The sequence below is a fragment of the Neophocaena asiaeorientalis genome, unplaced genomic scaffold (assembly GCF_003031525.2).
Source record: "Neophocaena asiaeorientalis asiaeorientalis breed wild unplaced genomic scaffold, Neophocaena_asiaeorientalis_V1.1 scaffold4, whole genome shotgun sequence".
Lineage (NCBI taxonomy): Eukaryota > Metazoa > Chordata > Mammalia > Artiodactyla > Phocoenidae > Neophocaena > Neophocaena asiaeorientalis.
This window is the reverse complement of record NW_020173682.1, coordinates 5,865,198-5,891,033: the sequence shown is the minus strand read 5'-3', so window position 1 is coordinate 5,891,033 and position 25,836 is coordinate 5,865,198. Positions and strand designations below refer to the sequence as shown.

General features: G+C 38.8%; 1 protein-coding gene across 5 annotated transcripts in view; it reads left to right on the top strand.

Annotated features, from left to right (window-relative positions):
- Positions 1–25,163, top strand: part of WAC (WW domain containing adaptor with coiled-coil) — an 81,006-nt gene extending 55,843 nt beyond the window's left edge. Inside the window, exons 5-12 of one of the 5 annotated variants that reach the window (XM_024750035.1) lie at positions 170–478; positions 13,021–13,266; positions 14,664–14,786; positions 15,659–15,807; positions 18,828–18,946; positions 20,434–20,635; positions 22,022–22,149; positions 23,716–25,163. In XM_024750035.1, the coding sequence (XP_024605803.1) occupies positions 170–478; positions 13,021–13,266; positions 14,664–14,786; positions 15,659–15,807; positions 18,828–18,946; positions 20,434–20,635; positions 22,022–22,149; positions 23,716–23,785 (1,346 nt within the window). In that variant the 3' untranslated portion in view covers positions 23,786–25,163. The remainder of the gene's footprint in view (positions 1–169; positions 479–13,020; positions 13,267–14,663; positions 14,787–15,658; positions 15,808–18,827; positions 18,947–20,433; positions 20,636–22,021; positions 22,150–23,715) is intronic. The other 4 variants (XM_024750037.1, XM_024750036.1, XM_024750038.1 and 1 more) reach the window with 4 other exon arrangements.
- The last annotated feature ends 673 nt before the right edge of the window (positions 25,164–25,836 follow it).

The following is a 25,836-nucleotide window of genomic DNA, read 5'->3' as shown; positions in this document are numbered from 1 at the left end:
TGCTCGTGGTAAAACTGCAGACGCTAACTGGGCTCGCAGTTTTATAGAAAGATGTTAAATACAGGTATGTTGCTAAATTAGCTGATGTTAAAGACAGGATTCTAACGTAATCTTTTTTCTTCCCCTTCCGTCATTTCCAACATCTCTTTTTCCGAACTCTGAACTAAAGTGGAAGACAAGCATTCCAGTGATGCCAGTAGTTTGCTCCCACAGAATATTTTGTCTCAGACAAGCAGACACAATGACAGAGACTACAGACTGCCAAGAGCAGAGACTCACAGTAGTTCTACGCCAGTACAGCACCCCATCAAACCAGTGGTTCATCCAACTGCTGCCCCAAGCACTGTTCCTTCTAGTCCATTTACGCTACAGTCTGATCACCAGCCAAAGAAATCATTTGATGCTAATGGAGCATCTACTTTATCAAAACTGCCTACACCCACATCTTCTGTCCCTGCACAGAAAACAGAGAGAAAAGGTATGCCATTATTACTAGATGCTGCACGTTGAACTATAGTTTCTTGAGTTTCTGATTATATTACATTATTTCCGTTAGCTAAATAAGACGCTTAATTATGAATTCTTTTAAAAAGTCTTCTAGAATGTTACTGCATAGATTTAGATCTAGAGTTAGCCATATTTAGCTTTTTTCTTTTTCTTTTTAATTATGAAGCCTCAGAACTGTTTTTTGCCTTTGACACTTTGAAGTCAAGTGCTTAATTTATAACAGTTAGTAATGGATAAAATAACTTTTCACAGCTAAATGACTGTCCCATCTTACTTGTATAAAGTAATTTTTGGTTTTTGTGATAATTGTCTTCATGATGTAGTTTAGAAATTGTCTCAATTTTCTATTAAAATTTAATATGAATAGAGACATTTAAAAACTTGTCATTTCCGCACACGTGCAACTATTGGTTTCAGTTTGTGAATTAGAAAACTGAGTTGTGGGCCATAAGATAAGGAGTCTTAATGTCTGAATTATGAGTTAAGTCTGAAGAGTAGAAGTTGAACTTTGCAACCCAAATTGTGTTTATCTGACTCGGTGCTAGTAACCATAGAAGGTTCAGAAAAACTGTGGCAACCACCACTTGGGGGGCGATGCATAATGGAAGAAGCAGGGTGATGGGATAAGCCTATTTCATAGACCAGCCGCAGTCCCAGACTTAACCCAGTTTTAAGGAACTAAGGAAATTTGAAAAGCATTAAGTAAATAAATCACCTTGGGTAGACCCCTTAGCAGATGAATTAGCACATTAGCATCAGTAAATGTTGAGGAATTTTTATGTCCTTTGGGTTTAGAAGATGCTATGTGGACCTAATGAGTCTTTAAGCTTCTACTCTGTTGTCAGACTCATTATTTCACACTGATTTGATGTGTTGACAAAGGATTTAAGGAATTGGGTTTCTTTTGCTTCTAGTTTGCTCTCCTTTTATGTACGTAGTTTGAATTTCCCCCGTGGCAGTTGTTACACATTACGAAACATACTTTCATCATAGAGTGCATCATACATAAACAGGTTACTCCAAATGTTGTCAGATTCCCCAAAGATGGCTTGTACCAAAATTCATATGTACAAGTCATATTTGCCCTGATGCAGAATTAAATTTACAAGAGAGAATTCCTGAGAGAGAAAGTCTGAATTAACGCATTAATTGTTAGTGTGGTAATACTTTCTAAAGGGTGTTTGGGTTTTTCAGTTTTGCCGCTTTTACAGAAAAAGTTTATTTAAAAAACATTTCTCAGTTTGAAAAAACGACCTTTGGCCTTCAAAAAGGTCTTTGGTCTTTCTCCCACTTTACCTGTTGTTAGCTCTCACCTCCTCTTTGGAGAGTTTTTCTTCCCTGACTTCTGGGACGCTGCGCTCCTCAGCTTCCTGCCCTCTCCTCTTCTTGCTCCTGAAATAGCATCAGAGCTCAGTCTTCACTGTTTTTTCTTTAATATTCAATAATCATGAATTTTAAGGAAAATTTAGTACAAGTTCAGAACATGCTTTCTTGTTTTTTTGTGTTTTTTTTTTGCGGTACACAGACCTCTCACTGCTGTGGCCTCTCCCGTTGCGGAGCACAGGCTCCGGACGCGCAGGCTCAGCAGCCATGGCTCACGGGCCCAGCCGCTCCGCAGCATGTGGGATCTTCCCGGACCGGGGCGCAAACCCGCATCCCCTGCATCGGCAGGCGGACTCCCAACCACTGCGCCACCAGGGAAGCCCTTGTTCTTTTTTCCTGCCCAACATGTCCTCTTTTGCTGGGTAGCAATTCTCGTGACTACCTTGTCTACATAAGTGACTCCCAAATCTTTATTTCTAACTCACACACGTCTGCTTCCTTCTCCAAGCAGTTGGTATTTGTTAGCATCTCCCCAGAATATAGTGTGTCCCAAGTGCCTCCCTTTTCCCACAGTTTCTAGGTTCTCAGTGACAACACTATCCTCCCAACCATTCCATGTTCTTCAACATTCATTCATCCATCAGCAAGTCTTGGATTCTTCCTCGTGTGTCTTATTGGTGTGTATTGTTTCTCTCTCTTGTTATTGCCACTGCCATTATTGAGCCTCAGGTCATTGCTCTTGAAGTAACCTTCTGATAACTGCTGTGCTTCCTTCTACCCACTCTGTCCACTTCCAGTGACATCATTATAAAATTTAGATTGGATTGTGTTATTTCCTTGCTTAAAATTTTCTAATGGTTTTATCCAAAGGGAAAGTCCATACTTCTCAGTAAGATGATAGCAAGTCCTTGACAGTCTGGTTGCAGCCTGTCTTACTAGCTTGATCTCCAGTATTTCACTCTTAAACATTCCCTGTATAATTCATCTGCTGCAAACTTGTACAGATTTTTAGATCGTGTTACGCTCTTTCATGTTTTGATCCTTTGCTGAAAAGGACGTATTCTTCCCTCCATTTCCATTCTGTTGGACTCAGTTCCTTCTCTAAGGGCCAGCGGTGGTGTCCTTGGGTTCTCAGTGTCAGTTAACCTCTCAAACACTTTGTTTTTCTGTCTGTTACTGCACTCACCACTTTATGATTTTAGTTCCTTCAATTAGACTATCCTGTGTAGGGTCAGACGTTATGATTTATTGCATTTTGTACTTTTTTCACTCCCTAACCTCTCCCTCGAAGCTTCAAGCACCATTCCTGACAAACTTAACGTAATTAAAGATTAATTGTGTACCAGGTTTGGTGCTAAATGTTTTGTACATATTTTAGGTTATTCCTTAAAACAACATTGTGAGGGAAAGAATTGTCTTCTTAGATACGAAGAGCCTGCACATGGCTGAAGTTGAAACATATGGTGTAAGACGTGCTTCTCCAAAGTCCACGTTCTTTCCATAAAACTGTGCGTAATGAAAGACATCACCAGTCTATATTAGTTTGGACTCCAGTAATTCAAAACTCCTCACAAATCTTAGGTGATTCATGTTTAAATTCTACAAAGTGTGTTTGCTGATCACAAACTTACTTTAAACTTACAGGAAGAAACTTGATTACCTTGGAATTGCCTAGGTGTGGTGTATAGGGAAAATAGTACAGTCTTACTAAGTATTTCCCCTTGCATGTGAATTGAAGACAGTACTGTTTCCTTAAATAAATTGTACAACAATTTGGATCTTTTCAGATTGTTTTCCAGTTAGTCTAAGTTTGTGAAAGGTCCATTAATTTGCGGTATATTTTTTTCCTCAGTGGAGACATCCATGTTATTTAAGTTAAGCTTCCTATTGACTGTTCTCATCAACATGGTGATTTCCTTGTTTGGATTTTCCTTAACAAATAATTTATATTCAGAGGTTGATGGTTCAAATAAGATAGGTCTCTTGGTCTTAAGTGCTACTAGTATAGCTAAGCTGTATTTAAGGATGACAGCAATAGAACGCTCGGAACTTTGTCCTAGCCACTGCTCTATCCTTAGTACTTGACAGGTAATAGGCAGTCAGTTCAGTATTTGTGGTATATGGATAAATAACTGAAAGAATGGTAATGCATGTGTTCAGAGTTGGGGAAGCACCTACATTGGTCATGGTTTAAAAAACGTATTTGGAGCAAAAGAAGAGTGTTACATGTGTTGTGCGTCTAATTAAAGAAATAGATTTGGATCTGTTTAATGCCGGTGTGTCTTTCGATAAAAGGAACTGTGCTTGCTTGAGGGACAGAAGTGTGGAGGAGCTGTGAAGCTCTTCAGTTCTGCAGAGAATAATCCTAGTGTTAGGTAGGGTGAAACAAGGGCATCAGGTACCTCCTTTTAGGTTTATATCTGTTTCTTATGGTAACATTTGAACATCTCTTGGCAAGACTCCTTTATTGGACAGCCATATAACAAAGTACAGAGAAACTCTGATGTGCTTAAAAAAAAAAAAAAAAGGTCTAAAACCGAATTTTATAGGCTTGCAACCCATTGACCATTCTAAACTGGTCCTGACCCCAGCCTCTTGCAGATTTGTGAAATGACAAAATAGGCAGGGGACGTGGGTCCTTGTTTTTTAATTTCGCCCAATAAGTGCCAGGGTCAGAAGAGTTTAATGACTTTTAAGTTCCTTATTTAATAATTTAGAGTTACGGTTTATTAACAGAGATAAGTTTGAAAAGTAAACAGAGCAGCCACAGAAGGAGACCTATTCAGTGACCTCAAGGCAGCTCTCAGAAAGTTAGCCTGTCTACAGGGTCACATAGTTACATGCTGTTCTGTAGTCCGAATCTAATGGAAGGGGATTAGTCGTTCTTTAATGTGAGATGTGAGTTAGTCACTTGGAATAAACTTCCTTTTTGTGTTTTGATGATATTTGTAGACTGGGTGAAGTTAAAATGAACCTGAAGACTTTTCCCAGTGTGTTAACAGCAGTAATCTTTTATAGCCCACATAGGAGGTTGTAGCTGGCTGTAAGTGGGACACATTTAGCCCTTCCTTGCTTTGCTTTAAACTACTTTTCAAACTACTTTTAGGATTTCTAAATGTTCATGTAAAATTAGACCAATTGGCCATAGAAGTACTTAAGTATTTGTTGAATAACTGAGGACGTTAACGGGGCGGGGGGGGGTTGGTGTTAGTCTGATTTAGTCAGTAAGTTTCACTAAAATTGCATTATGTAATAAAGATGGCATTTTGAGCAGTGGGGCAGGGGAATACCTGTGATGAAAGAATGTTAGAAAATACTGTTTTTAACTTGAGGGGCAAGGAAGACCTTTTAAATGAGGGCCCAAAACACATTTGCCTTAAAAAGTTGGTAAATTTGGCTACATAAGACATTTAAAACTTCTCTGTGAGAGAGATACAATAAACAAAGGTTGAAAAAAAAAATACAAAGTTGGGAGACAATATTTGCAACAAATATGAATAACAGTACATTAAGGCTACATTAAGAATTCATCAAAGCAGTATGAAAACCAACAATCCAATGGAAAGATGAGCAAAGTATCTGAACAGGCATTACAGGAGAGGAAGTTTAAATGGCCAGTCTTGCTCTACAACAGTTAGAAAAATTAGCTCAGAATGGAACAAGGACCTTAACTTAGGAGCTAAAAAGTATAAAACTGTAAGAAAGCTAGGGAAAACCTTTATGACACAGGATTGGGTAGTGATTTCTTGGATATGGCACCAAAAGCATTGGCAACAGAAGAAAAAAATAGATACATTGGACCTCATCAAAATGAAAAACTTTTGTGCGTCAAAGGACACTCTAGAGTGAAAAGGCTGAACCCATGGAATGGGAGGAAATATTTATAAGTCATGTCTGATAAGGGATTAATAGCCAGAATATATGAATACAAAGTACTGGAACTCAACAGTAAAATGAAACAGCTCAGTCCAAAAATGGGCAACGGAGTTGATGCGACATTTTTCCAAAGAACGTAGTCTAATGGCCAGTAAGCACATAAAAAGGTGTTCGGCATCATTGGTCAACAGGGACAGAAAATCAAACCACAGTGAGATATCACTTCACACCCATTAGGATGACTACTGTATATATATTAAAAAAAACAATAGAAGACAACAAGTGTTTTTGAGGCCGTGGAGATTGAAACCCTTGTGTATTGCTGGTTGGAACGTAAAATAACACAGCTGCTATGGAATACAGTTCGAAAGTTCCTCAAAAAGTGAGACATAAAATTACCATAGGATCCAGTGATTCCATGCCTAAGTATGTAATCAAAAGAATTGAAAACCAAGGAATCAAACGGGTATTTATACACGAGTGTTCGCAGTAGGTACTATTCACAACAGCCAAATGGTGGAAACAACCCTAGTGTCCACCAGCAGATAAAGGGTAAACAAAATGTGATATATATGTGTGTGTGTGTGTGTGTGTATATACACACACATGCAGTATTACTCAGCCTTAGAAAGGAGTGAAATTACCATAAACGCTGCAACGTGGATGAACTGTGAAAACCTTATGCTAAGTGACACAAAAGGACAAGTATTGTGTGATTCCGCTTCTGGGGTACCTCGAATGGGCAAGTTCATAGAGAGACAAACCAGAATAGTGCTCAACTTTGGTCTTGTGAGATGGGGAGCTATGGTTTAATTGGGTAGAAAGTTTCTGTTCGGAAAGATGAAAAAGTTCTGGAGGTGAATTGTGGTGATGGTTGCATGACAGTGTGAATGTACTTAATGCTAATGAATTGTAAACCCAGAAATGGTTAAAATGGTAAATTGTATGTTGTATATTTTACCAGCATAAAAGAATTCAAGAGAAAGATTACCAATACAATATTGGAAATTAAAATGAGATTTTTCACTCTTAAAGTTGGTGACAATTAACAGTTGAATGTAGGGAAACAAAACTGGTCGGAGTGGAGAAGATGGTTATTATGGAGGTCACTTAAGTAAAATCTGTTAAAAGTTTTAAAATAGGCTTATCCTTTGTATGTATTAGCATAAAGATTTTCTCGGTTGAAAGAGCAAGTTGCAAAAACATAATTGTTATAAGACATCAATTAATGCCATACTTATTTTTATGTACATTTTAAATGCATAGAAAAGTTCTGGACAGACACATTTAAAATTATGAATTATAGAGTAAAAAATAAATTAAAATGAAAGTCACAGATTATATACTCGGTGTTGTCACCTAGTTATTTTGCGGTTTTTTCTACTACACTTGTATACTTTGTTTTCCCTTATGATTCCTCCGTGTTGTAACACCATTACTACACAATGGAACAAGCAGGCTGCCCTTGTTGCATCAGTAGTTTGAGCTTTACAGCCATATCCTGTTTAGCATTATGACGGCAACTGTCAGAACATTGTGGGAAATTAATGTTTAGAAATGCAGTCAGTACCTTTTACTCTTTACGTGCAGTATCTCGTTAGACCTTCCTGCAGATTGAGGAGGAGTTATTTAGCATACCAGAAAAACGTAGGTCAGAAAATTTTGACTTTGGTCTGTGTTGTCTTGGGTATTTTGAAAGGGTGCCTATAATTAGAAGAGGTGAGTGGTTATTACTTTAAGCCTTAAAAAGTTAGGTTATAGTACATTTCTCTGTGAAGTCTAGTCTTTGGTAGGTTACTCCCCCTACTGGTAAAAATTGGAAGTATAAATGAATAATTCATAATTACAAGCATAAAGGGAGAGAAAAAAGGTTTTATCAAAGTTTATATACACAATTTAAATTAAAACCAAAGAGTAACATTTATTTCACGGCTTATGATAAGAATTGGTTAGAGATCTACAAATGATAGAAAAACATCAGGTAGGAAAGTGACCTTAAAGCTCATTTTAAGTTTAAAATACCATAGGACAACATCACCACATATCCTTAAAAAAATCATAGGCACGTGCGTGCACACACACACACACACATACACACGCACACACACAAAATAAAAAAATAAACATGGTAGAGCTAAAATTGGATACCGTTGTTTTGCCAAAAGCTGAAAAAATAGGCTTAAAGCAACCTAGGTTTCTTTAATGCTTGGAAAAGTTTGCATTTAAAGAATGAGACTAGAGGCTGATGTTAAAAAGCAGAAGAGCCTTTTGAAATGGCTTTGTAATGTAAAACACTACATGAATTTTCTTAAGTTCATTATTTGTCTTTATTTTCAAAGATCCAGATTTTTAATTTTAGTTTGATACAAAACTGTGTAAACATGAAGTATGTTAACCTAACATTGTAACAGATTCCGGATTAAAAAGATAAATAGAAATGTTAATTAAAATTAAATATCTGTAGAAAAAGCACACTTAATGACTGTGTATTTGTTCTGAAGTTGCTTGTTGCCTTTGAGTGTTTAAAAAAAGAAGAAGGGGGTTGAGGATTTTATGATTATTAAAATAAATCTAAATAAGTTGTTTGTCTCTAAGACTATGTAGTATTACTTAGCTTTATGAAAAAATAGCATAAAGTGAGCTGTTCATTGCCTGCTCAATGAATTATTTTTGGAGACCTGAGGCTTTTCCTCCCCATTGTAAGTTTTGAACCTAGAGCTTAAGAAGAGCAGCACAGACACAGGCACCTGAGCTTTTCCTGCCTAATCAGGCGTCCAGTCAACAAGTACACGCTGATGCCATCTTGGTGCCAGATCCCATTTTGCACCAGAGCTTCAGAGGTAAATACAACAAAATTCTTCTCCTGAAAGAGTTCATTTTCTGATAGAAGAGAGAGAGATCATAAGCTATATAATAGGAGATGCTGGGTAACGTCTGTGGTAGGGCGCTCTGAACACAGAGGAGTGGCACCCAACCAATAGCTTTCGTTTATAGCCCGTTGCAGAGCACAGGCTCAGCAGCCATGTCTTACAGGCCCAGCCGCTCCGCGGCATGTGGGATCTTCCCAGACCGGGGCACGAACCCACGTCCCCTGCATCGGCAGGCGGACTCAAGCACTGCGCCACCAGGGAAACGCCTTTCGTTTATATTTTCATGATGAAACCAAGACTGCCTTTCAGGGTAGCATTTTATATTTTTATCACAATTATTTTTCTCAATTATACTTCTAGATGGAGGCAAGTAGTATTAAAAATGTTTAAGATGTAACATACTTCCGGAGGGCATTTGTATGGGTGTGTCCTTTAGGAAGAAGGGGGTGAGTGGAGCTGTTTTTAAAAATAAATAACTGGTGTGCAAATAGCCTGCTGAAGACCTACCTGGAAAAGCAGTTTAGCTTTGCTGTCTTTGATCTTGCCCTTTCTCCACTAGTTCTTTGTGTTTGTGCTAGATTTAAAAAATTTTTGGTTTTGTTTCCTTTTGTTTTTTAAAGTTAAAAGGAATCTGGGAAGTTCTCTCTTTTTTCATAACCAACAAGGTGTGCCAGAATCACCCATAGAACTGGAAGTTCACCATATGCTCGGACACCTCAGCCCCGCCCCATTCGTTAGAGCTGGGGTGGAGCCCTGGTATCTGTTTTTTGTTTTTAAACTTGGATAAGTCCTATCAAAGTCAGACCTTTTAAAAAGAGAAATTCTGGCCTTCAGAGATGTTGCTTGCTCAAGGTTCCCGTAAGTATTGAGTAGTAGTAACTGGTTTCCATACTGTTCATTGATAATCTGTCACAAAACTGCAAACGAAATTCCTCCTCAGGATACACATACGTATTTACATTGTTACCTTCTTTCTTTGTGGTGATATGTATCTTCTGTTTTGGAGTGTTTTCCTTTTCCTGGATTGAATGGCAACGCTGAAGAATTTTCAAGCCTTTGTTAATTTTTCAAATCTGTGGATAGATTTAGCAGCATTGAAACAAATTTGGAAACAACTTACACCTTCTCCAACTCCTATCATTAAAGGCAGAGGAAAACCATAGTAAACGTAACAGAAGGGTCATTTCAGAGGGTTATATAAGTACTAATTTAATTGTTCATGCGGGAAGTAAAAACAGAGAACTTGTTTCATTCTAAACATCATTAAGATGCCCCTAAACTGTTTATTCCTTAAGCTGAACCTTAAGGTATATGATCTGGAGAGAACTGCTGCTATAGTCTATAATTGCCTCATAAAATATAATAACTGACACAAGGAAGTAATAAACTTTTCACAAGGAAGATCTTATTTCCTTCGTTTCTTTTCTTTTTTTTTTTTTTTGGCGGTACCCGGGCCTCTCACTGTTGTGGCCTCTCCCGTTGCGGAGCACAGGCTCCGGACGCGCAGGCTCAGCGGCCATGGCTCACGGGCCCAGCCGCTCTGCGGCATGTGGGATCTTCCCGGACCGGGGCACGAACCCGTGTCCCCCGCATCGGCAGGCGGGCTCGCAACCACTGCGCCACCAGGGAAGCCCACCTTCAAGTTTCTTTATACTTGTTTATGATTCCAGAACAGCAAAGCTGAACACGGTAGGCAATCTGCTAGACTTAGAGACCCTCCTTTAAAATGTGTGCCTTTTAAAATGAAAATATCTGCCTTACAAAAATGAATATGTCTTAGACCTTCTGAGTGGATCATGCGAGATCAACACATCCGTGAAATCTACTGAAAGCAGCTATTGTCCCTATAGGTGTTTTGACCATTACAGTAGTGTAAAAAGGCCGTAGAGGAGGGTTTTTTTTTTTTTTTTTTTTGGCAGTAAACTTGCTATTCAGTAGTAATTCCTGGCTTCTTTGGGGCCATGATGATTAATGAATGTTTAGTTCCTAGAATTGGGAGTGAAGATTTATACTTATTAGGTAGCAGTGTAATATGGAAATGTAGTGTTCCTGAAACTTCTATACGTCCTAGTAGCAGTCTTAATTCAGTTATATAACGTATATATGAGCTTGAAAATCTCCAAGAAATGGGTATATATGGGAAATGCAAGAGCCTTTCAGCCAAGATTTTAAGAGACTGTATGAATATCTTGAATACTCTAGTCTACCCATGGGACCTTGGTTTCTAATTCTTTCCTCCATTACAGTGACTGTATTAGTAAAATTTCATGGTATAAAAAATACCAGTTTATGTTCTTTTTCCTGTTGGTGGACGTGTTTTGTTTCTAGTTTTGTGCTAAAATAAAAAGAGAAGCATAACACTGTTATGAGAATTGTTGAATATTTCTCCAAATTGATGTACATTAGAGTTTCTCTAAGGGTGTATACCTAAGGGGAATTACTGGGTCGTGAAGTACATGTAGCTCCAATTTTTCTAGATAATGTCAAGTTGTTTTCCAGTGTGGTTACATGAGTTTAGTCTCCACCTGAGATGTTAGGTGTTTCCATTACTACTTGAGAACATTCGGTATTGTTAGACTTTGGACGTTTTTGTCAGTCTGATGAACGTAAAAGAATATTCTGTTGCTTTTTAATTTGCGTTTTTCTGATTATCAATGAAGTTGAGCATCCTTTGTGTTTTTTAAGCCATTCATGATTCTTCTGTGAATTATCTTCTGTTCACCTTTCTATTGTTTAGTCTGTCTGTTTTGATGTATAGGAGTTCCTTAAAGTAGTTTGGTCACCAGTACTTTGGGTGTAATTGTTTTGCTCTTTGTTATTTTCTGCATCCTCACATCAAAGTTATTTTCCTGTGTTTTCATCTCCTAGTTCTAAAGACTTAAATATATATACAGAAGTCTAACCTGCCTTAAATTGGTTTTGTTTTAACTGTTAAAGTTTTTATGTCTGGCAAGGCATGTTAGTAGCTGTGTTCTTTTGTTTTGTTTTGTTTTTGCGGTACGCGGGCCTCTCACTGCTGTGGCCTCTCCCGTTGCGGAGCACAGGCTCCAGACGCGCAGGCTCAGCGGCCATGGCTCACGGGCCCAGCCGCTCCGTAGCATGTGGGATCTTCCCAGACCGGGGCACGAACCCACATCCCCTCGTTGGCAGGTGGACTCTCAACCACTGCGCCACCAGGGAAGCCTGCTGTGTTCTTTCTTCAAAGAATTTTGTGGCTCTTACTAGCCCATACGTCTTCAAAATAAGTTCTAGAATTGGCTTGTCAAATGCTACCAAAATTGCTGTTGGGCTTTTAATTTCAGTTACGTTGAATCTATGTAAGTAATTTGCAAGGATGGCTTTCGAAGGATAATTTTTTATGCATGTTTAATACTTTTTAAACACTGAGGTTGGGGTCTTGTGGGAGTTTCTTGCTTTTAAAAGCATCTTTTTTAGTGCTAATAATCATTAAGTGATACAAATAGAGGTAGTTCATTACTTTATATTTTTAAATCCGAAAGATTTAAAAGTATGTAATTCTAAAACTCAGTTGTAAGGACAAAAGTTCAAAGTAGGAGTCTCCTCTTAGGCATCACATCCTTAGTCCATTCTGGGGTTGCTCACCACCGTGACTATCCTGATTGATATTGAGGCTGTTGTCATGTTTAAGTAGACTGTTTTTGTGCTCATAAGCATTTTCACCTTATTTTATGATGCATAGAAATTAAGTCTTGGAGAACTGTATTGTCCCTTTATATCTTAATGGAAGCTTATTTGAAAATGTAGTTAATACAGGACAATACCCTGGAGATATTGTGGGTTCAGTTCCAGACCACCACAGTGAAGCAGGTCTCACAATAAAACAAGTCAAACAATTTTTTTGGTTTCCCAATGTAATATAAAAGTTGTATTTACACTATACTGTAGTCTGTTAAGTGTGCCATAGCATTATATCTAAACAACAAAGTATACCTTAATTTAAAAAGAATGCTGTTGGAAAAATGGCACGGAGAGACTTGCCCAATACAGGGTTGCTGCAGAACCTTCAATTTGTTGGCGGGGGCGGGGGGGGAAGAAAAAGGCAGCAACTGCAAAATGCAGTAAAGGCAAAATGCAGTGCAAGAAGGTGCGCTTGTGCATGTGTTTGAGACAGCACTACTAATGGAGTGTGGCACTGTGAGACTCAGACGTGGGCATGCTAGAGTCACCGCCTTGCCGGGTTTTGTGACTTCAAGCAAGTTATGTAATCCTTTTCAGTTTTCTCATCTATGAAATCAGGATATGAAATGTCTGCCTCATCTAGTCAGCCAGATGTTTACTGAGCCCCCTCTGTGCTACCTTGTAAATATTAAATGAGCTTACTTGAGTTAGGTGCCTGCCACGTGGGTGTTGCTTGTTTGATGTTGGTTCCAGTTTCCTCTATCGAAGTCATGTTTTTCAGCTTTATTATCTCCTTTTTATTTAGAATCCACATCAGGAGACAAATCGGTGTCACACTCTTGCACAACTCCTTCCACGTCTTCTGCCTCTGGACTGAACCCCACGCCTGCCCCTCCAGCCTCTGCTTCGGCAATGCCTGTCTCTCCTGTCCCACAGTCACCAATACCTCCATTACTGCAGGACCCAAATCTGCTCAGACAGTTGCTTCCTGCTTTGCAAGCCACGCTGCAACTCAATAATTCTAATGTGGACATATCCAAGATAAATGAAGGTAAATTCTCATCGTGATAATTTCTACAAAGTTCAGCTGCATTGTGCAAAATTATGTAATTAGTAAAATCCCCAGGATAGGAATGGTATTTGTTTTGTTTTGAAATTCACATTTGAGCTTCATGCTTTGGAGTTTATATCCCCCATAGCTTAAGGTCTTTGTTACTATAATTGAATTAGCAATACTTGGATTTTCTGTGTAATTTTTCAAGACTTGCTGCGTACCTGGTAGTTACTGGAGATAACTGTTCCATCAGCTTAATATATATGGCGAATGTTTTTTTTCTTTTTAAGTGAAAACAGAAAAAAGAATATTTGCTAAAACTGATATGGAAACACCTGGTTTCTAACATAGTTCAAGCAATCTCATGTACGTCGGTAAATGATTATTTGGAATATTTAAAATATGCTAATTACTAAGAATAGGAATTCAGGTAGTTCTTAAACTACTTGAACACTTTTGAGAAGGGAAGTAATGGATAACATTATGCTATTTTTCCTAGTTAATCGCATTGTTAATTCCAACTTTGCTTCTCAGTGTACCACTGAAGTATTTGGGCAGCCACCTCAAAGAAGTCTGAATAAAAGTGGATGTAGTTTTTAATCCGTAAACCATTCAGATTGAAACATTAAGCCTTATGAACATTATAAAATTTTCTGTGTGTGTACACTTCCACATAAGTGGTTAAGTTCTTCCTTTACCCTAAAAATGGAGCTATCTTAGGCTAGTTGGTTATTAATCTTCCATTCTTATTCTCTTCAGCATTTCCGTATTTGTTGTTTGATAGGTAAACATTTTACTGGGCAAAGTGGGACTTTTAAACATTTTGAAGAAATGGTAGCCTAGGCAAATGTCAATAATAAAAGGTCTTATGCTTCAGAAATACATGGTATTGCAAAGTACTCAGCCTTTAACATCCATTTTGAAAGCTTGTTATGGGTGGGTGTTGATGTAGGGTTTGAGTGCTCAGCTGGTGTAATGGTGCAATCGCATGAAATAACTGCTGTTTACCTAGTTAATTCCAAGTAATGTACTAAGTACGTTGCCTGTGTACCTACGGATAGGTTTCTGGTATAATCGGAAGTTCCGGTGAATACTCTTTGCTGTTTTAAAAGTCTCATAGAGGAGTTTCCTTTAACTGGACACCTAAACTTGACTGTAAAGGAGACTCTACTGTTTTATGATATAAACCCATTAAATGTCTTTGCCTTTGCCTCAGATCACTTCACATCTCTAGGCTCATTGTATTACTCCTATTTTCTAGACTTTTATTTTGGGAATTCTAGTATGGAAACACTCCAGATTTTTTCTGGGTTCCTTTTGAGTTTTCAAGTTGTAACTAATACCACATATGCCACTGTGTTTTTATTTGAATTTAAGATGTAATATGTTTATAGTTCTTACAGCAGCTGTGACCCAAGCCTCATTGCAGTCTATCATTCATAAGTTTCTCACTGCTGGACCATCTGCTTTCAACATGACTTCTCTGATCTCTCAAGCTGCTCAGCTCTCTACACAAGGTACTTATACTCTTAGATGCCTCTAGAATTGTGTCTTGGTGGGGTCAGGTGGGATTCGTAGCAGATTTTTCTTTAGTCTTTGAAGAGAGCGTAGCTATGATATTGATTTTATTTTGATTTTTTAACACTGCTGTATACAAGTAGTATTTTTCTTTACCTTTCTAGATGAAACAAGCTTTTGACATATATCTTGCACTGTTGCCATCTCATATCTGCAATATAATCTACATTTAATCCAGCATTTAAGTCGTTAGTGAGATATTTTACTCCAAAGCTAAAATGAACTATGATATAGCCTCAGTCTTTGCGAATTGCTGGATCTGTTTTAAGAGTTGAAGTTTGCTTCAAGTTGGTGTTAGATGGGTTTTGACCAGAGGATGCAGAAACGCGCAAGCCCTGCCTTGAGTTAGCCAGCCCTCTTCCCCGTGCAGGAGCCCAGCGGGGACGGGGCCCGAAGGAGCACGTGGGGAATGGAAGGGTTGCCTGGCTTGCCCCCAGCCCCGGCGCAGAAAGCCGCCGAAGCAGCAGGAGTGTCTGGCCTACTGGCGCAGTGCGCGTGAGGGCCGCCAGCCCTTGGGCGGCCTCGAGGGGCGGGGGCCTGAGGGGATGGCCAGGCCTCCTCGTAGGGTGAGGAGGAGGCAGCGAGGGCGAGGTGAGGCCTTCTGGTGAGTGCGTTCTCAGACGCAGTGGGGGCCGCACTGGGTGTGCCGGTCTCGCTCAGCAGCTCATTTGGTCAGTGTGACCCCAGCGAGTGCTTAGATGCTGACTTCTTCAGATAGCTGTTCTCTCTGGGGCTGTGGGGCGTGTGGAGAGATGTGCAGATCTCCTGCACATGAACTACAGCGGCTTTTGGTTTATTTCACTCTTCACAGCCCAGCCGTCTAATCAGTCTCCGATGTCTTTGACGTCTGACGCGTCATCCCCGAGATCCTATGTGTCTCCGAGAATAAGCACACCTCAGACTAACGCAGTCCCTGTCAAGCCTTTGGCTAGTACTCCTCCTGTTTCATCACAGCCAAAGGTATGTCGCCCTTGAGGGAAATTGGGAAAGACACCACTTCTGGTTAAAGCAAGTTTCATAATGTTTTAGAATATTGGAGAAAAAGCTCTCTTTTGGGAATGAGGTAGTGGTGGGATGAATGACAGGTGAGTGAGAATAGGTTCAGGTTAGACTCTCAGTTGATGGCTTGGAGGAGGGAATTGCATCTGTGCCACTTCTATACACCGGTTCTCTTCTCTTCATTGGCTTTGTGGATAAAGAAGGTATACTAATTGAGTCTTAATATTTGTAGAATTTTTAGACTGAGATATCAGAGAACATGTTTTCCAGTGATTTTCTCCATACTTTTTTTTAACACCTTTATGGCAGTGTAATTGCTTCACAGTGGTGTGTTAGTTTCTGCTTTATAACAAAGTGAATCAGCTTTATGTACACATACATCCCCATATCCCCTCCCTCTTGCGTCTCCCTCCCACCCTCCCTATCCCACCCCTCTAGGGGGTCACAAAGCACCAAGCTGATCTCCCGGTGCTATGCAGCTGCTTCCCACTAGCTATCTGTTTTACATTTGGTAGTGTATATACGTCCATGCCACTCTCACTTCATCCCAGCTTACTCTTCCCCCTCGCCGTGTCCTCAAGTCCATTCTCTACGTCTGTGCCTTTATTCCTGTCCTGCCCCTAGGTTTTTCAGAACAATTTTTTTTTTTTTTTAGATTACGTATATATGCATTAGCATATGGTATTTGTTTTTCTCTTTCTGACTGACTTCACTCTGTATGACAGACTCTAGGTCCATCCATCTCTCTACAAATTATAGAAATGAGTCAGTTTCTGTGCTAAGAGCTTTATATGTATTATATTAATTTTCACATCAGCTACTATTTGCTTCATTTAATAGAAAATGAAATCTTCCGTTAAGTCTGATGTTTGTGGTCAAGTCAGATTTTGAGACCTAGGCCTTTCTGAGCACAGAACCCATTTCATTAATACTAAGCTACACTGCCTGGTTGTCCCAGCGAGATCGCGTATGGCTGGCTCCTCAGAGCACGGTTAGAAAGTTGCTGGTTTCTGTTCTTACTGGACTGTGAACAGGACCTTACCATGCTACTGCCAATTTTATATTACATCCTTTGAGTCTTACGCACAAATTCATAAGCGGTTCCCAGTCACACTCATTCTTTGCTTTGTAGCATACCACCAGTAAAACTTGAGCTGTTTGGAAGTTGGAATGTACAGGTTTAAATTTTTTTTTTTATTAACTCTTACTGGTAACTACAGGAGGAAATTCTTTTTAGTTGTAAAACAGTGGGCTGTTTGGAACTTTCACGCCAAAGAACTCTTTATTCAAATAAAATCATAAGGGCTTCCCTGGTGGCGCAGTGGTTGGGAGTCCGCCTGCCGATGCAGGGGACACGGGTTCGTGCCCCGGTCCGGGAAGATCCCACGTGCCACGGGGCGGCTGGGCCCGTGAGCCATGGCCGCTGAGCCTGCGTGTCCGGAGCCTGTGCTCCACAACGGGAGAGGCCACAGCAGTGAGAGGCCCGCGTACCGCAAAAAAATAAAATCATAAGCAGAGGCTTAAAAATAAAAATGTATTGAAACAGCTTGAAATCGATGGTGGGCCGGCTCTTAGGTCTTCTACTGGCTCATCTTTCCTACATTCCCTACATCAGCCATTTGTCTATGTGTGTTTTGGAGTCAGTCTAGATTAAGTTTTTAAATTTTGAGTTACAATTGTTAGTTTTTTGTGCAGTTCCTTACTGTTTGCCTGTATTTTGATGGGAGAAGAATTAAAAGGTGAGTTTTAGCAAAAGAGACCTTATTCTTAGAGCTTACCATCTTGCGGTGGTGTTCTAGGAGTACGTGGCATGAGTGGCAGTGTTGGGTTCACCGTCGGTCCTAACATTGTCACTTCAAATCCTTTTAAGCAGGTGGCTCTGAGTTTTTTGCATTAAAAACTTACAAGTTGTTTTTAAAAGTAAGTGGACATTTGATCTCACAAAAATATTCTTTATAAAAGAACATGCTCTTCTATATTCAGAAGCAGCAGTGCTAACCAGAGTTGTTTGGGGTGATATTAATTATCCCCCCCCCCCCATAACAGCCTCTGCTGCTGAACGGTGTGACTTAATCACAGGTGCCTCCGTCTGCCTTCGTGCCTTAATTTCGGGCTTCCATTTTTGACTCCTTGTTGTCTCCCTGTCGTATCTGAATGTGAATGATACTAGGTTGGCCAAAGAGTTCGTTCGGGTTTTTCATAACATCTTACAGAAAAACCCAAACGAACTTTCTGGCCACCCTAATACATGTGTCCCCACTGCAGTCATGGACCTCTTGGTCTGCCTGTATAGGGTGACATCTCTTTGAAGCCCGCTCCAGTTGAATTGTGTATGGGCCGTAGCTCATTCTCTGATAGACCGGTGTATACATTCTCTTTGTATGTGGTTGAAATTTGAGCAGCTGTATTTGTATGATGTGGTAACGTATTTATTTTTATTGATACAGGAATAACAGTAAATCAAAAGAGGTATTATAGTGTACTGGAAAGAAAACTGGGCTCAAAATCAGGAGAACTAGTTTCTTACGCTGGTTTGCTAAGTAATTTTTTGGCCCAGGGCTGTTTTATGAAATTAGATCTAAGTCGCAAAACTTGACTTCCTTCTAACTACATGACCTTTGGAAACTCATTTGATTCTACTTCTTTAAACCTCTAGATTATATAAAGTGTTTAAGATTACTAACTAGACTTAGAGGAGTATGTGGATTTCGGCCCTAAATGACAATAGTTTAACACAATTATATGTGGCTGTATCTCTTATACTGATCTTATTAGGTTAGGACTTCTAATACTAATCTTATTAGGTAAGGACAGTTAGGACTACTCTTGTTACCTTAAAAATCACTGAATAGAAATAATTGGGAAGATAATAGAATAATAATAGGAATAATTTCATTGGTAGAACTTTTCGTTCTTACCTAGTTTTCATGCTTTTTGTCTCTGTGGCAAAAGCCTTGTCTCACCAGATTTTGATGTTTCAGGTTAGTACTCCGGTAGTTAAGCAAGGACCAGTTTCACAATCAGCCACACAGCAGCCTGTAACTGCTGACAAGCAGCAGGGTCATGAACCTGCCTCTCCTCGAAGTCTTCAGCGCTCAAAGTAAGTTGACGTGGTGTGTTGAGGCCATGTTGTTTTTTTCCTTAATGTGGCATATTGCCATATTGTTTGGATATTATTTTTTATATATATATATGTAGTAGAACTTGATCTTGGAAGAATCCGTGGATAGCTTAACCATAGTTTTGTGTATTACAAAATTTACAAAGGCAAATCTTACTGCAATAAGTAGATTGTCTCTAGTAATGAATCCTGGGTTAATCTGAAGAAAGTGGCTCTTTCTTTAGAATTTTACTTGGTGAACTACGATGGGGGAGTAGTAATATGTGATACTTGTAGAGGGCACGTGATTTTATACTACTTCATTAGTTGGAAATGATACCATTTTTAACCTCCTAATAGCAGTTTTAGATTTGAATGTATTGATAAAGCCAAATATCTCACATCTAAAAGTTGGGCCAGTATCTTACAACTGGTGTGTGTGTGTGTGTCTGTCTGTGTCCGCGCGCGTGTGTCTTTCCTAATAATAGCCTCAACTCTGACCCTGTACGGATTGCTTGTCAGATATAGAGCTGTATTGTGTTGTCGGTTTTCTTTGTTAATTAACTTTAAATGATTTTAATTTGATTGATTTTCCTGTTTTTATTTCTTGTTATGAGGTGGCAACATAATTCAGCTGTTGTTTTTATTGTTGTTTTCTAAACGAGCATTTCAGAGCATATACATCCACTTGAGAGTTGTTCCCTTCCAAACGATCACTTTGGGAAGCTGTCTGCTGCAGCAGTGCTGCCATTGCTCAGAACGTTTGGGGGAGATGCTTTTTCTAAATTGGCATTAGAGGCTGCAGTATAATTGTAAATACCCTCAGTGGTGAAAACGCTTCATCCTTCGGGAGAGAGACTTAGTTTTTGGAAATAACTGATGTGAAGCAGGTAGGCAGTCAGCTTGGGTGATTATTTATATCCCCGGATCCTAGCCCAAGCCATACAGTTTTAGAAGAAGATTAGCAACCTCAGAGTGTTGCTTTTTTTGGTCTTATTTTGCCACTAAACTCATTCATTGTTTTGCAGTAAAAGTTTTTTGCTTCACATTGTTTCACCCTCTGATTCAGCACTTTATTCTGATATTAAACAGTCAAAGGCAGTGTACTTTTTCCCCCTCCATATCTTCATGTACTTGAGATAGAATAATGTGCCTTATATCTACAACTGTTCAAATGTGACTGTTGCTTAGTTACATTCTTGTGTTTGTAGTATACAAAGTCAACAGGTTCTGCTGTCAAATCTGGGAGAGTACTGATACTTTAAATTCAACTCTGACGTTAATGTTAAAGGGGCTCTTTTAACCCCCCAAAAGTGTATCAGGAATACACGATATAAGTATACTTCGGATTTTAAGTTCTATTTATTTGATGTTAAAATAATAAATTTTTGTTAGGAATTTGTGTACCTTTAAATTAATGAAAGGTATTGACAGACAGTGTCTAGGATACCCAGAGACCACTTGTAAACATACTACACGTTCAACAGTGTTTTCTCTTCTAGTAGCCAGAGAAGTCCGTCACCTGGTCCAAATCATACTTCTAGTAGTAATGCATCAAATGCAACAGTTGTACCACAGAATTCATCTGCCCGTCCTACGTGTTCATTAACACCTACGCTAGCAGCACACTTCAATGAAAGTCTCATCAAACATGTTCAAGGATGGCCTGCAGATCATGCCGAGAAGCAGGTATGTCACGTGATCACAGCAGGTGTTTCACCTGTGGGTGACTGGCAGCTTAATTCTACCTGGAGAAAATCCAATCTGGACCAGTGGATTCAAGCTGTATTTAAAGCAACTAATTTCCAGTTAGATGGTTTGTGGTCCCTCTATAAAATGTTCCAGTTAGTTTGTCTGTGGTCCCTCTATAAAATGTTCCAGTTAGATTGTCTGTGGTCCCTCTATAAAATGTTCCAGTTAGATGGTCTGTGGTCCCTCTATAAAATGTTCCAGTTAGATGGTCTGTGGTCCCTCTATAAAATGTTCCAGTTAGATGGTCTGTGGTCCCTCTATAAAATATTTGATGTGGATGTTTGTGAGGAAACTTTTTGTGGTTTCACATAAAATATTTTAATTATCAGTATACCTCCCATTATCAAGTGCTCAGCATTTAGCTCTGTGCTAAGTGCTTTATGTTTGTTTTCTCCACTTTCTAAAACTACTAAGCAGTGCAGATAATGAGTTTCCCATTTTACTAATGAGGCCTTTAAGACCAAATAGATTTATACTAGGGTCACGCACTTACTGCAGTGTTATGACTCAGAGCTGTTGTGCTTTTTCTACTCAGCCGGCTGCTCTGATAGTTTTAGAACCTGTTAGTGCAGTTGACCCTTGAACAACTCAGGGGTTGGGAGGCCGACCCTCCACGTAGTCGAAAATCCGAGTATGGTTTATAGTCAACCCTCCATATCCGGAGTCCGTCATCCTCAGGTTCAAACAAGCGTGGATCATGTAGTACAGTGGTGTTTATTGAAAAAAATCCACGTGTAAGTGGACCTGCACAGTTCAGATCTGTTGTTCAAGGTTCAGCTGTACTATTAATCTTATGACTGTCCCTCCAGACTAGCTCCTGGAGTTAGGAAAAGCTTCTGCTTTGGGATGAGGGACCTTAGGACGTTGCAGTTACTGCCATGGCTTTTCCCTTTTATCAGATGACCAACCATCTGAAATGTTCTGTAAGTTCACGGAAATACATTGTGTATCTCTTGATACAGGGATACAGTAGGCCCTTTTATCAGTGTTAATACCTGAACTTTACTTTGGCTGATCCAGCATCTTTATTTAACCACAAATCATGGGTCCTTCTGTCCCAGCAGTAAACTACTGTGAGATGGGAAATACTGTCCTCTCAAGGAAACCGGAAGGGGAAATCTTAAAATGAACACCTTCCACCATTAGAGACAGTTCTTTAAAAGAAAATCGTTTTCCCCCTTAGATTCATGAGCATTTTTGTGGATTTAAAGGAAAAGATTTATTTTGTAATCTTGGTATAAAGTTACACTCAAATTTAATGTTTTATGTTTTGTATGTGAATATGACTTATATTTCATGAGATTTTCATTTCTTTAATTACAGGCATCGAGATTGCGAGAGGAAGCCCATAACATGGGAAGCGTTCATATGTCGGAAATTTGTACTGAATTAAAAAATTTAAGATCTTTAGTCCGAGTATGTGAAATTCAAGCAACTTTGCGAGAGCAAAGGTAAGTCTCTCACTGAAATGAATTTTTTTGTTTTTTTTAGGTAATGCTAAAAATTATGTATCTTAAAATAATTAGATCTTAAATTGGACTAAAGAACGTAAGTCGAATTTCATTTCTGAAATTTAAAGTTCTTTGATATATCACATTCCATGATACTGTAAACTGTGTTTTCATAATTTAATAATATTTCTGGCGAATGGTAATGGCATCTAGATTTTATTTCTCTTAACCCATGGTAAATGCTTCATTATTAGACGTTTTTTCTTGCGTTATGACAGTATATGGTACCAGTAATGTTTTATTTAAAAAGCGGGGTGTTGACAGCAGCGAGTTACCAGGAGTCCCCTGTTCGGTTGAGAGCAGCGCTCTCTTGCTGAGGGTACATATTTCAGTCGAAATTCAAATCACTGTTGACATTGTCCTCGCAGCATCGATAGAGCCCTTGGCAATTATATTAAGAATTTAGTTGTCCAGGAAGTTTAATGATATATATCTGCTTTCTTTAATTGTTTTCACTTAAACTCTGTCTCATATTTCTTAATCTGGTATCTTACTCAAGTAGGATTTCTATATCGTGTTAAATAGTATAGATATATTTTTAATGCCTATTACAACATTGAGGACTTAACTTTCATTGGCTTCACTTCCTGTCTATATTGAGTGACTGGGTCAATAAGTAGAGTTAATCTTGTCATGAAATCACAAAAATTTAATAAATGCCAAGTTGGGATTTATAGTAAACGTGGAAAAGTGAGTTTTTATCTAACCTTTCAACTACTGAAATGTCTGGAGGTACTTGTTGAATATCAGTTGGGAATTTTCTACTCTAGGATTGCTCTGAAAGTAGTTCTAACGTACATAAAACTTAACTTTATTTTGGCTTGCTAAGCAGGCGATACTCGTTACAGCAGCTTACTGAAACAGGTATCGTATCAGTCACGTGTCATGTATCATGTTTGACTGTACACAGATACCATGCTATATCAAAGCAGTAATCGTCATAGTTCGCAGAAGAGAGGGGTCAGAGAGGAACAGTGTTAACAGGGTTCGTGGAAATCGAGTTAGCGGTGGAATTTGTGTTGTAGTTTTTGTTTTAGATATACGTGTCAGTTGGACTTTGCTCCATTTTTATGAACCTACATTTATGTTGAGAATTGTTCTTCAGAAACGATTAGCCTCTTGCCGCTCGTTAATTCTAGGCTTACTGTGTTGTGGTCCAGAAAACATGCAGTGTAAGTTTATCTCATGTTGTCTGCTGCCTTTTGTGTCTGGTGATGATACAGTGAACGTTACCTTTTAAGTCAGTCATTATATTCAAACTACTTATTGAGAACGGGTTTTAGAAAACTAGGAAACCTCCTAACTTTTGTCATCCTGATACTTTAATATATGCAATGTTTTCAAATGGTGATTTTGTCCTAACTAGACTAACCAGTTTTAAATTACTTCATCTTAACTAGTAGTTACTCATTTTCTTTGTAAAGCTATCTTTATAGTTGAAAGCCTGGTTTTTCTGTAGCGTTTATAGTGACCACGTGGGTTCTAACGCCCTCTCTTATTTTTCAGGATACTATTTTTGAGACAACAAATTAAGGAACTCGAAAAGCTAAAAAATCAGAATTCCTTCATGGTGTGAAGATGTGAATAATTGCACATGGTGTTGAGAACAGAACTGTAAATCTGTTGCCCAGTCTTAACATTTTTGAGCTGCATTTAAGTAGACTTTGGACCGTTAAGCTGGGCAAAGGAAATGACAAGGGGTGGGGGTCTGTGAGATTCAATTCAGGGGAAAGATACAAGATGGATTTGTAAAACCCTTGAAATGTAGATTTCTTGTAGATGTATTCTTCACGTTGTAAATATGTTTTGTAGAGTGAAGCCATGGGAAGCCATGTGTAACAGAGCTTAGACATCCAAAACTAATCAATGCTGAGGTGGCTAAATACCTAGCCTTTTACATGTAAACCTGTCTGCAAAATTAGCTTTTTTAAAGAAAAATTTGGGGGGTTAATTTATCATTCAGAAATCTTGCATTTTCAAAAGATTCAGTGCAAGCGCCAGGCGATCTGTGTCTAAGGATACAATTTTGAACCATATGGGCAGAGTACAAATACCATGAAACAACTGTTTCCACACTTGCACCTGATCAAGAGCAGTGCTTCTCCGTTTGTTTTGCAGAGAAATGTTTTCATTTCCCGTGTGCTCCATCTCCCTCTGAAATCCTTCCTCTGATTTTATCCATTTTTTAAGGCTCCTCTTTTTCTCCTTTCTTAAGGCACTGTTGCTATGGCACTTTTCTATAACCTTTTCATTCCTGTGTACAGTAGCTTAAAATTGCAGTGATTGAGCATAACCCACTTGTTTGTGTAAATTATTGAAATCCATTTGCACCCTGTAAGAATGGACTTAAAAGTACTGCTGGGCATGTGTGCTGAAAGTACATTGATGGCTCAAATATAAGGAAATGGCCCAATGAACATGGTTGTGGGGGAAGAGGAAACAGCTAGTCAGATGTGAATTGTATCTGTTATAATAAACATGTTAAAACAAACACAAATTGTTATTTTTCTTTACCTTTGGTCAATGCATATTAGAATTTGAACTACCTGGGGATTCTTTGTCAGAACTATTCTTGTGGAACATTTATACTTAATTGAAATAATTCCTTAAGGGAGGTTTTGTTTAAAGCAATTAACAGGAAATTGTGTATAAGAATATTTAATGAAATATGAAATTCAACAAGAATGATTAAGTCACTTCCCAAGTGGTTGTCATTTGTTAAACCCTGGTTTACCTGTCTTGCTATTAATGACATTTCATTTTGAAGGATGTTTGTGTTGTAGCTAACTGTTCAAGTCTGGTGCTGACTGCTGTTCTTAGCCATCACAAAACGCTAAATTTGTGTAATTGGAGCTTCCTGCTGTTACCTGGAAATGGTGGGAAGGCTCAGCTTTGTATATTGTTTCCTAAAGTATATTAAAATAAAAAAAGAAACTATTGCTACTATAAAATTACCTTGGCTTTTTTTTTTCTTTGCTAAAATATTGGTCACATGGCCTTAGCATGACACTGCCAGTATTAAATCAGATCACAAGGGTTTCTTTATGCTGAAAATCCTCCTAATTTCAAAATCTTAACTTACCCAATTCAGAGGCTTTTTTTCCTCTTGGGCAGATGTGTTCACGTGCTCTCAGAGCTGCCAGCACCAAGGGCTTCTTTTGTGATGTTAGCCATTGTCGCTGCATTCTGGGATGCCGCAGTTCCACACTGCTCGTGCGCTTTGAGCATGTTTAAAGCGTGGAAGGTAACGCTCAGAGTTCTCAGTAAATTTCAGAGCGGTGAACTCTAAGCAACAGTATGGATGATACTTTCTAAAATACAAAAACGTTCCGGTGTAATTGAGAATTAGAGTCATACTGGAAACTGATTTTTTTTATTGTAACTTGAGGGTACTTTTAAAATGTAAGAAAAAACAAATGTTATAAATTATATCGCCATAAAGTGTTAATACCTGTGAGACTGTTGATATTTGCTGGACTTGATTAGTGCATGTAAATGAAACTCCGGAGAACTGTGTTAAGTTAGAGCCCTTACTGATGTAGGCCTGTACCTTTTCTGGAGAGATGATGTAGTGGGCAGATGTTTCCCAGTCAGATGGCAACTTGTGATTTAAGCTAACTTTGAACT